The following is a 12,434-nucleotide window of genomic DNA, read 5'->3' as shown; positions in this document are numbered from 1 at the left end:
AAGAGCCTATACCACTGTATATGTAGTCTTGTTATTGCATCAGATTACTTTCACATAAATTGGTTTTTCTCCCACAAAAAAAGTATATTTTAGAGATAGTCTTCACTAAAAGCTGATAAGTCACTGTGTCAGCCTGTAATGGATTACCAAGCGATTTATACTGCTCTGTCTGACTAGACTCCTTCAGAAAAGACACATATCTCAGACGTTTCTGTCAGAATGATTGAACACTTCTTAAATTTGTGACAACATGAAGAGAATTCTTATTACTTGATAACAATATTGTTTAGTGACACCAGAATGAGAGTATTCAAGATAAACAGATTTGGAGCCCGAATAAAGCCTCAAGTATCCACCACAGTGCATTGTCAAAATTGAACCTTGTAGGGATCATGATATTCAAGTCAAACAGGACGTCGAGAGTAAACCATAAATAGAAAATTGAGGCATCTCGAAAGCCCAATTCAGACAGATCTAGAGGGACATCTTGAGGGCCTATTTAAACTAGAAAATAGAATATTGGGGCATTTTGAAGGCTCACAACAATATGAATATTTGGGCATTCTTGGAGGCTCATCTTAACAAGAAGTAATGTTGAGCACACTTTTAACATCTGTATCAGCAAATGTTGGGGCATTTTAAAGGTTCCTTCAGATAGATCCATGTGGGGCATTTTGAAGGCTCAGATTAACAAGAAGCAAATGTCGGGGCATGCTGAAAGCCCATTTCAATCAGAATTAGGATTGTTGATGCATTTTTGAACGTTCGTATCAGCAATGTTGGGATATGCTGAAGGCCCATATCATCATGTGTTAAAGATCATTGATTTGAGAAAATATTTCCAATGAGATAGAAAGATATGAAGAATGAAAATGAGAAAATAGTGACAGTCGAGCTGACTATACATAATTGCTTCATTCATCAGGAAGTTGCATTAGAATCTTGTTGTTGAACAAATATCTACTCAGCAAGTATGGTTTCAAATACCCAATCTTCTTAAACCATGTGTCACATGACAGTGTGTGCTTTGTTAAACTACATCATGGATAAAGTGGTCCCCAAGCAGACTACTCGATCCAGGGTTCAGTTCCTCAAGATCTCAGCTTTGAATTTTTTATTCTGTGTGTCGGTGATGATTGGAAATATTTCTTTGAGATTCCTGGCAGTTAGTTACAATCATACTGTTGGGATTACGAAGCTGTTTTTCACAATAGTTTTTGTTTAATTGATGACATTGGAAAGGGAGACTCGACTCACTTACATTACTGTTATTCCTGCTATTACTGGGGTTATCATTACCAGCCAGGCTGAACTGAATTTTTATCTATTTTGGGTTTATAATGTACGTTTCATCCCCAGCATCAAGAATTCCACGGATATCTTTCTGTACATGGATCCTATAGGTGAAGTGTGTTTCTACTTTCTACAATGCTCATTATTGAAGAAAACGTGATCAGTATCACACTTGCCTTTGCCCGAAATGATATCAAGATCAATTAGTGTCTCCTATTCAATTCGACACCAACACATTTTGTGAATTTGACCAACTTTTTGGTCATACCAGTATTTCACTTGTATTCCCATTGAGTTTTGTTCTCAAGTGGTCTTGTGACATCATACAAAAACTTTGAACACCATGCAAAGAGCTTCATTGACCAGCAATTCGAGCAGAAGCCACAGGAGATGAAGAATGTGTTGTCAAATGTTTTATGAACCAGTGATTATGGTGTTGAACCAAAGTTGTTATCATATGGTTTTCCTTTATTGATACAAGATGAAGTCTTTCTTCTTCAACCCCAAGATTAGAAATGAGATACGATGAAGATTTCTTACCACAGAAGGAGAACTGAAATTTTAAACAAGAAACTAGTGGTGCCAACTAAGGTTGAACTACAGGTTGTTGTTAAGCATCTCGACATGATATGGTCCAAGTTGCCTTATTCGAGATCTTATTATATGTGGAGACATGAAAGGAATTGGGATAAATCTTCCTTGTGATGTGTTTCAAGATTTAAATTAGAACAGACTCTACTCTCCTAATTAATCCCTGTTGAGTCAGGCATATCTACATCTACACTCTTCAAAGATGATAGATTCTCTTTCAAATATGATAGATTCTCTTTTTAAAGATGATAGATTCTCTTTTCAAAGATGAAAGCTTTATTGGATTTCTACACAAGTCCAGACAAAGAAAACCGATGTTACCAAAGACAAAATGGGGCATCAAAGTCATAGTTCTGACTACGACAAGAGTTTCACAAATGAAACATTTCTTCTGAGACTTTCATGAAGCAAAGAAGACACAAAGATACAAGTTGATTAAATGATTCTGCAGAAATGCAATCTTGATAGCATAAGTTTCTACACTGATATCCAGAATTAACCCTGGCAATAAATGATGAAGTGAAGGAAGACCTAGTTCACCACTTTGAAGTCAAATGAAGATTGCATCAACATTCACACATTCATAAGAATATCATTTACACAATAGACAATGCATTACATTGATACATATGATTGCATTCAAACACAAGGTTTTGTAGATCTTCAAATGAAAAAGAAGATTCATGATGAACAATACCTTACAAGAAGAAGATAGAATTCAAAACCTCGAATACAAGAATCACGCCAACATATGAAGAATAGATGGACGCAATCCACAAGAATGAACATTATCTTGAGATTGGGTCATGTTACCCAATCAACATGTTATTTTGAAACATAATGAGAAAACGATTTACATAGTTTCTCATTCAATCTTTTCTAAAAATAAAATTGTTGAAAAGTAAGAAAACGATTTTCATAGTTTCTTACTTAGTAAACTATTTCCCACATCTGTAAGTCCTACAGTGCATGATGTTTCCAAAAAGCCTTCGGGAGCTTTTTGATGTTTTCAAAGCCTTAGGGTCATCTGTAAGTCCTACAGTGCATGATGTTTCCAAAAAGCCTTCGGGAGCTTTTTGATGTTTTCAAAACCTTAGGGTCATCTGTAAGTCCTACAGTGCATGATGTTTCCAAAAAGCCTTCGGGAGCTTTTTGATGTTTTCAAAGCTTTAGGGTCATCTGTAAGTCCTACAGTGCATGATGTTTCCAAAAAGCCTTTGGGAGCTTTTTGATGTTTTCAAAACCTTCGGGTCATAAGCATTTCCAGAAGAGTTCATAATGAGAATAACTCATCTGAAGAAGGAAGAAGAAGTTCATAATGAGAAGAACTTGTTTAACCTTTTGCTTGAATTCAACATTCGATGGATCAACATTACCAGGTAGAGTTCATAATGAGAAGAACTCATCTGAAGAAGGAAGAAGAAGTTCATAATGAGAGAACTTATTCAACCTTTCGCTTGAATTCATCATTCGATGGATCAGCATTACGAGGTAGAGTTCATAATAAGAAGAACTCATCTGAAGAGAAGAAGAAGTTCATAATGAGAAGAACTTATTCAACCTTTCGCTTGAATTCATCATTCGATGGATCAGCATTACCAGGTAGAGTTCATAATAAGAAGAACTCATCTGAAGAGAAGAAGTTCATAATGAGAAGAATTATTCAACTTTTTGCTCGATTTCATCATTCGATGGATCAGTATTGCCAGGTAGAGTTCATAATAAGAAGAACTCATCTGAAGAGGAGAAGAAGTTCATAATGAGAATAATTTGTTCAGCCTTTTGTATGACTCTATCACGGAAGGAGATAGATCAGCATCAACATTTCCAGAAGTGTTCATAATGAGAAGAACTCATCTGAAGAAGGAGAATAATTTATTCAAACTTTTGCTACACTACATCGCAGAATGAGATGAATTGTCATCCCCAGTGGAAAAATTCATAATAAGAAGAACTAATCCCAGAGGAAAACTTGTTCAACATTACCATCTTAATCAGGAGAAGTCAATTGAACAAAAATTTATTGTCTTTTCGTCTTTGCTATATTCTTGTTAACACAAGAATGAGCAAAGAGGGGCAGCTGTAGACACTAAATTTTTGTCTCGGTTTTATTTATATTATTATTTATATTACATTATTATTTATTATATATCTTTATTATTAATATTATTATTATTACAAACAGGCCCAGATTACACAACCTAAATACTATTACAGACCCAACAGTGACTGGCCCGAACAGATGGCCCAAACCTACCAAAAACCCTAAAACCCAACTAGGGTTTCCATCTAAGCTTTCAGCCGCCTCCCCTTGTCAATTATTGGATCTAACTTAGATCCAACGGTCTAGATGATCCCAGCAACAAACCCTAGGGTATCATCACCCTAGGGCCACGCGGCCGTCGCCACCTCCAAGAGCATTCCAACCGCCCCACGTCTATACCTCCACTGCCATATGCCATGCCTCCACGCTGCTACCCGCGTCGAAGGCTCCAGAAGACCCAGATGGCCACCAACGTTGCTGCTCTAGGGGTGAGTCACCACATAGTTCGGTGACTCACCGAGAAATCCCTTTGGGATCGGTCCAATGAGAGCCTCATCAAAGCTATAAAGCCTTGGCTCACGTGCAAACAAAGAGGAGGGAGAGGAAGATAACCAAGATACAGAGAACAGAGAAGCAATGAGAACACAGCAAACATCAACAATCGAAAATAAAAACAGAGAAGAGAATAACTTACCCCCGAGATACCAAACGTCACCGGAAACTTTTGTAAACCGAGGTAAACCTTCGATTTTTGTTTAGAACTACGTCTATTGAAAGAGTTTTAGGAGAAAAGAAACTAGATTTGGGTTAAGGGGAAACAGAGGATTGATTTAGGCTATTTTTCCAAACTATGGCCACCGTGAATGGTGGCCGGAGGCGGGAATCAGAGCCGGAGCATGGTGGCCGTCCGGTGGCCTTATCCCTCCGGTGAGGGAATTTGTAGAGAGAAGGCAGAGCTTCTCTCTCTTTAGAGAGAGAAGTATAACAAGGAAAAGAGGGAGACCGACCATTTTAGGCCAGTTTTTGGGCTTAAAAACCCCTCCCCGAACGACGTCGTTTTGGGGGAGGGGTCTGTGTGTAATTTGGTAAAGGGTAAACCCTTTCCACAGTCAGTAGAATTTGTAGTCTAATCATTTTAGTCACTGAAATCAGTTTATGTGCCTTTTATTTTCGACTTTCAATTATACTTTATTATATTTTAGTCACTGCACCGTAGTTATATATATTTAGGTTAAATATTATGATTAGTCCCTCATAATTTAGTTAATATTTATTATAATCACCTATTAATAAATAAGGGCTAATTACATTACTAGTAGCTATATTTTTATGATTCGAATTATGTCCCTAAATTTTGATATTTTGCATTTTGTTTCTGTTATTTTTAATTTTATTTATTTTAGTCACTAATTATTTGCAATTTATTTTTTTATTATCTTTTTGATTTCAATAAGTTTAAATTATTACTTTAATTATTGTGTTATTATTATTTAGTCATAAATATATAATAAATAATATTTATTTATTTATTTTATTTGTTTTCTATTAAAATCCTATATATGAATTTAAATTTTATAAATTACTATTAAGAAAAATGTTTATTTATTTTTCAATATTAAGAAGGGGCAGTCTTAAAGCAACTTGATGTCCGTTTTCTGGTATTTTTAAATAAATAAATATTTTAAATTATTATTTTTAGATAAATATTTTATTAATATTTATTTATTTTTTAGTATGCCCTTTTCTGATATTTCTAAGTAAATAAATATCTTATTTATAAAAGATATATATATTAATATATTTTTAAATTTCAAATAACAATATTATAAATTAAATATATCTTTAAATTTTTAAATTTCTAAAATAGAGACAAATTATAATTAATAAGTACCAATTTTAGGCGTTGTGGGGGTGCTAATCCTTCCCCAAACGTTATCGACCACGAATCCCTTTTTATTATTAAAAAGAACGAATCTTTGGTTAAAAAGCAGATCAGTTTATCTTTTAACTGATGTTTTCTTAAAAACTCTTTTAAAAGATAATTTTTAGGTATTCGACCTACCTGACCCAAAAGGCAGATGGCGACTCCCAAAATATTTTAAAAATCATTTATTCACATCACTTTTCCCGCCGAGTAAAGAATTTGTGCCCGGGCGAAAACCGGTTACGACACCTTTCTCTTTATACTCCCAAAATTTTATTTGGCCAATTCCCCCTCTTGTCATTTATTAGTTGATCAATTGAGCTTAATAAATTTCAACAATTAGTATTAGAGCGGGTCACAAATCGATAATTTAACAACCTTGTGAAAAACCTTGAAGCTCTCTATTAATTTCCCGAAGCATCCGAGAACTTCCACTTTTGGTTAATAATACCTTGAGGATTCTCACTCCATCCATAGGCCACCCTACTTTAATGGAGCAAATTATTCCTATTTTAAGAATAGGATGATGTTGTTCATCCAATCGATGAACCATGTGATTTGGGATGCCATTATCGAAGGTTATCTCGTGCCTCCAAGAAATCGAAAGGAGTGGACAAGTGAAGATAGGAAGCTTGCCCAACTCCATGCTAAAGCCATGCACATTCTCTGTTATGCTCTTGGTCCATACGAGTATAGTAGAGTATCTTTAGACTCTAATGCAAAGGAGATTTGGGACAAATTAGAGGTGACCCACGAAGGAACAAGCCAAGTGAAGAAGTCCAAGATTGACATTGTCACCCTCAACTACGAAAACATCAAGATGAAGCTCGATGAAGACATCAAGACTATTTCTGATTAGTTTCCAACGATCATCAATGACTTGAGGAACTTTGAAAAGGTTTATCCCAATGAAGAGATTGTGAGAAAGATGCTTGTCTCATTGCCTTCATCTTGGGAAGTCAAAGCCAATGCCATTGAAAAAGCCAAGGACTTGGAGTTATACATCTTTGATGAGCTCATTGGTTCTTTACTCGCTCATGAGGTGAAACTATAAAGAAATAAAGAAGAATAAAAGAAGAACAATAAGAAGAAAGAGGTGGGAATCGCATTCAATTCCACCAAGGAAAGTAATCAAGACTCAAGTGAAGAGGTGGATGAAGATGAGGATGGCCAAGCTTTTCAAGAAATTCAAATGATTCATGACATCCAAAGAAGATAAGAAGACTGAATCGAGCAAGAAGAAAAGTCCCCCTGTTTGCTTTGAGTGCCAAAGAATAGGACATGTCAAATATTAATGTCCTCTTCTTAAGAAAAATGGGTCAGGTAAAATGAAGGCATTTTTGGTGAATTAGAGTGATGAAGACAACTCTGATGATGAAGTAGCCAATATATGCCTTATAACCATCGAAGAAGATTTAATGGTAACTTATAACTCTTGTGATTTAATTACTTATTCATTTAAAGAGTTACAAGATGCATATGATGAGTTGTATTTTGGAATTTGAGACCATGAATTCAAAATATAAGAAATTAATTTCAAAATTTAAATTTGAAAATGATTTGATTTCGAAAGAAATATTTGATTTTGAAAAACAAAATGAAATTGTGTAAAATGATTTGGAGCTTTCAAAATTTAAAATCAATGATTGGACAATGAAAATTTTGATTTGAAAGTTAAGTCTAAAAGCTTAACAAAAGAAAAAGAATTAATTTCTCAAAACAATTCATCATATTCAAGAATGGAAAAATCCTCACGTTGCCATTTCCATGGTCACATGAAACATACTTGTGCTTTAAAGAAAAGAAAAGAAATTTAAAATTAGACAAGTATGGGTTCCTAAGAGAACAAGGGGCATTGAATATAATGTTCAAGGATTTAAAGAAATTTGGATACCAAAATCCAAATAAATGTCTCTTGTATGTGTGTGTGAGTAACGGTGACAAAATGAAAATAATCAAATGCTCTAGCCACACAAAATGAGGAATGGGTAACCTCTACATTTTTTTAATTTTATATAATTGGTTGCCTATTTGTTTTATGCATGCATGAGTTTTAAACTTAAATGATTATGTGTTATTTTTCTTCTCATGTATGATAAAAAGAATTATGATGAAAATTTTAAAGTTTTAATGATTTTCATAAGTTTTAATGATTTTTCATAAGTTTTAGCTCATCATAATGAATTTTTGGTCAAACTTGGTTTTAATGTCTTTTACAAAATTTAATTTTTGACCTTAATTTAAATGTTTATGCATATGTTTTTATTACAATGATATATCTCTAACAACTGATATCAATTTTTCAAATGCATACCATTTTAGAAAGCTTTATGCATATCAAATTTAAAGTTTTATGTCAATATTCCATAAAGTAGAATAGACTTGGATATATTGAATTTCTTATGTTACTAACATGTTTGTTCATCTTTGTTGAAATTCAATAGTCTTTTAAGTGTCAAGCTTTTAAAGTTAAATTTATATTTGGAATGCATTTGTTGAGAGGAAGCTTTTGATTTTTCAAATGAATTTTATGTTAAAATTACTTCTTACTCTCCATCGTTATTCTTGAACCTTAAAGTCGAATTATTTTTTATATAACAAAAGGAGAAGAACTATGGGTTTGAAAAATTCAATTTCAATAATGGAAGAGGGAGAGCTTTAATATTTTCCAAAATATTTCTCTTTTTCATTAAATGTTTTATTAAAGCGGAGTTTTACCAAAAACCATTTTCAAAGGTTTTTTTATATCAAAAAAGGAGATTGTTGAACCTGTTTTGATATAACAAATTTAAGGGAAAAATATTTTTGGGCTAAATTAAATTTATTCAAAGTTTTTCAAAAATAATTCAAAGTCCAAATAAATTTTAAAAATTTGTTTTAGATGTTTTCTAACTTTGAAAAACTTTTAAATATTGTTTTAAAGCCAAAACTCTTGAAATTAGCCAAAAACCCTGCCATACTTGTGACCATCACCTGTCAGTCTCGAGACAAACATGTCATTCTCGAGATCGAAATTCCAGAACGCTTTTCTTGTATCGGTACCACGTGTTGGTATCGATACTGGAAGGTGAGTATCTATACTCCTTCAAATTGTATCAATACCAAGGGTTCAATGACTATATTTTTTAAATTTTTATGCTTGGTCTCGATACCAACTTACCAGTATCGATACCAAAGTTGTATATAAGTATTTAATGCTTAAAATTAAGGCTTCTAACTGCTCCAAAACATCCTCAATGGCTAGAAATGGCTAGTAATCCATTCCATCATATAAAACCAAGTTGAGAACATTTGAAGAAGGTTACAACACCTATCCAAGCAATCCACATCAAGAGAAAAGCTCTTTCATTCTTATTTTACCTTTTCTCTTGTACATAAGTGTTTTTGTGAGCTTAAATTATAAATTCCTACCTTTTAGAGGTCTTTTTTGTTTACATTTCTTTATCCCTTTGTAAAATGGGTTGTTGTTCTAGTTTAGCCATTGAAAAATAAGGAATTGTAAAAGGTTACTCTTGAGTCTAGAAAAAGAAAGAAGAAATTAGTGAATTTGTTAGAAAATCCTTAGTGTGGAACTAAGGTAATGGATGTAAACCTACTTGAAAAGTTGAACCACTATAAATCGTTGTGCAAATTTCATATTCTTTCTCTCCATACTCCCAAAATATTATTTGGCCAATTCCCCCTCTTGGTACTTTTTCGATTGATCAATTGAGATTCATAAATCCCAACAATGTCAAAGGTTCAATCACTAATATATATGATGTTATTCCATGAATATTATTTCGGGTATTGATTGTCCAATGTTAAGTTATATTGGTATACATTGCCATAGAAGAATTAAATATAGACTATATGCCCAAGTATGTCATTGAGGGTCAGTGGTATAGTTGGTATGCCATAGAGTTTAGTAACAACTGTATATCGGTTTAGCACTAAAGGATACCTAGTGCATATGGTGGGTGCGACCTTATGTTTCATATACGGGTCAGTACTAAAGGATACCTAGTACTAATGGTGGGCACAACCTCATGTGTCATATCGGTTTAGCACTTCGGTGCATATTCGACTCGTGTACCCAGGGTACTCATAGGTTTATATTTTGGGCTATGGTTTATTTGAAATAAACTCTATATATATATATATATATATATATATATATATATATGTTTTATATTATGTAAACATGATGGATAAATAGGTATTGTGATCATATTGCATGGAATAATGATATTTAATTACAAACATGTGATGTATTGCACTGTTTATTATTTTTAGTTGCCTCACTGAGTATATACTAGCGTGTAATGATTTTCACATGTAGGTAAAAAGAAAGCGTAGGATTAAGGAGTATTGAGCAACCCCAAGCATCGAGGAGTATATTCCAGTATCAGTAAGACATTTTTCGAATGTGATATTAACTTAGTTAGTGGCATGTACTTTATAAATGTCCTAGTTGATCTGTTAGACTATGTTTTAGAACTAGTTTGTAATAGTTAAACCAAGACTGTTTTACTATGCAAAGTACCATCTAGTATTAACAGTACGATTATACGTTTTCATATTAAATTATGTTTTAAAATATTATGTTTTGATTTTTCGTGATTAATTATTTTATATTAATAATATTAATCTGGACATGTTTGAAAGAAACAAAACTATACTAGTTTTGGTTTAAGAAATGTTTGAGATAATTGATGTGACATCTTTAACTCATATTACTACATGTATACGGGTTAAGGGTGTTACAAATTACACATCAATGTCTCATAATTATCAAAACTTGCACAATGGTCCTCTTTCTATCTCAAGGTTTTAAATTCATCCAATTCAATCTCCAAAGCATGTAGAATAAATCCAATATCAATTATAGACCATAGGAAATTTCTAAACATTTCCCTTATTATTTTCCCCATGATTGAATCTACTAAAGTAATTAGGGTATACATTTCATTCAATTTAAAGCATGAATTCAAGTTCTTATGATTAAATTCATGTTATTTCACTCATCATAACATCAAATTCAATCAATTCACAATAAACCCTACCTTAGCCAAAAACTTGTATATGTTTCTCTAGATTATTTTAATCATCACTCATGCTTGAAAATTAATCTACAACATCAGTAACATAAAAATAATCCATTAACTCTTCAAAATCCAACATGTTCTTCACCCACCCAATTCATGAAATTCACCATTCAAGTATGATTTCCATGAAATTTTTATACCAAATGATAGAGAATTTAAAGGGGATTAATTTTCTATCTAATACCTTAATAAAAAAATCAACCATGGAAACTTAAAAATCAAATTAAAAATCTCCTTCCCTATATATGGAGGTCACGACACAAGCTTGAAGAAGAGCTGAAAATTTTCTTGATTTTTCTAGCAATTATGGCTAATACACTTAGCTAATTCTAATATAATTGAATTTAAAATTCAACGAATAAGAAATTATCATTTTACCCTTCATGAATCATGATAATGCCAACTTGAAATTGGAATATCTTCTATTTTAATATTCCAAAGTCAAAGATGAACCAATTAAAATTGAATGTTCACCTTTATCCATGTAATTTTTGAAAATTACAATTTAGTTTCCAAATTTCCCAATTTTGACTTAAAATGGAAAATCGACTTTAATTTCACTGATCCATGTTAAATTTCACTTTTATAAAATATGGAAATAAATGTTTCCAACCATTTTCTACCACCCTTCCAATTTTCATAAATTTTCAGTTCGATCCGATTATCTGATTTCTTATCGGATTTTACTACTTTATAGCTTTTAATACAAATCCCACATCAAAAATTCTAATTCCCATGAAAAACTAATTTTGAAATAAACTTTTCATTTATGGGCAAAAATATATAACTTTTAAAAACATATTTTTAGTCCTTAAACTTTTACAAAGTTTATATTTTGCCACTAAACTTTCAAACATACACTTTGGTCACTAACCAAAATTTGGGGTATTACAATTGGTATAGATAATTAAGCACAACAAAAGTTATAATTAGGTTTAGTTTTATAATTATGATAAGACAACAAGTTGAAACAAGGTATGAAATGTCCTTAGGATTTCGGTAATAAATTTTCATACCTTGGTGGAAATGGAAGAGGATTAGTATGACCATTGTTACAAGATCTCCTTGGAAACTCAACAAGAAGGATTCGATCTAAGTAATGGTGGTTGAAGTAAGTAAGTCTACGCACTTTATCTTAGTTTGAGTTGATTATTCTATGGATAAGTATAATAATTGGCATAGTAAGTTATTCGATGATGAATTATTTCTCTTGATAGTATCTGATAAATCCAAGGTTTACTTAAAGAAATTTTGTAAGTCTTTGTATTATGTCTTGAGAATTTTTAAAGTCAGCGTTGTATTTCATTATTGGACGAATGGATAATCTGAAGAAAATAGTCAGATTTCATGGGACATATAAAGGTATTGAAATTGGATTCAAAATAACAAGTGAAAGGTATTTCCCTTTAAGGAAATTTGTATATAAGGATAGTTATTAAACAAAATGTCAAGAAAACTCCCTATGAAATTCATATATATAGAAATGACAGATGTT

At 32.4% G+C, this 12,434-nt stretch overlaps 1 protein-coding gene across 1 annotated transcript; it reads left to right on the top strand.

Moving 5' to 3' along the window:
• Window positions 1-6,396: 6,396 nt before the first annotated feature.
• On the top strand, window positions 6,397-6,711 carry LOC120142774. The gene has a single exon (XM_039157282.1). The coding sequence runs from the start codon at window positions 6,397-6,399 to the stop codon at window positions 6,709-6,711; it is 315 nt and encodes a 104-aa protein (XP_039013213.1).
• The last annotated feature ends 5,723 nt before the right edge of the window (window positions 6,712-12,434 follow it).

The sequence above is a fragment of the Hibiscus syriacus genome, unplaced genomic scaffold (genome assembly GCF_006381635.1).
Source record: "Hibiscus syriacus cultivar Baekdansim isolate YM2019G1 unplaced genomic scaffold, ASM638163v2 tig00110831_pilon, whole genome shotgun sequence".
Classification (NCBI taxonomy): Eukaryota; Viridiplantae; Streptophyta; class Magnoliopsida; order Malvales; family Malvaceae; genus Hibiscus; species Hibiscus syriacus.
Note: the sequence above shows the minus strand (reverse complement) of the source record. Positions and strands in the feature narration are given on the sequence as shown.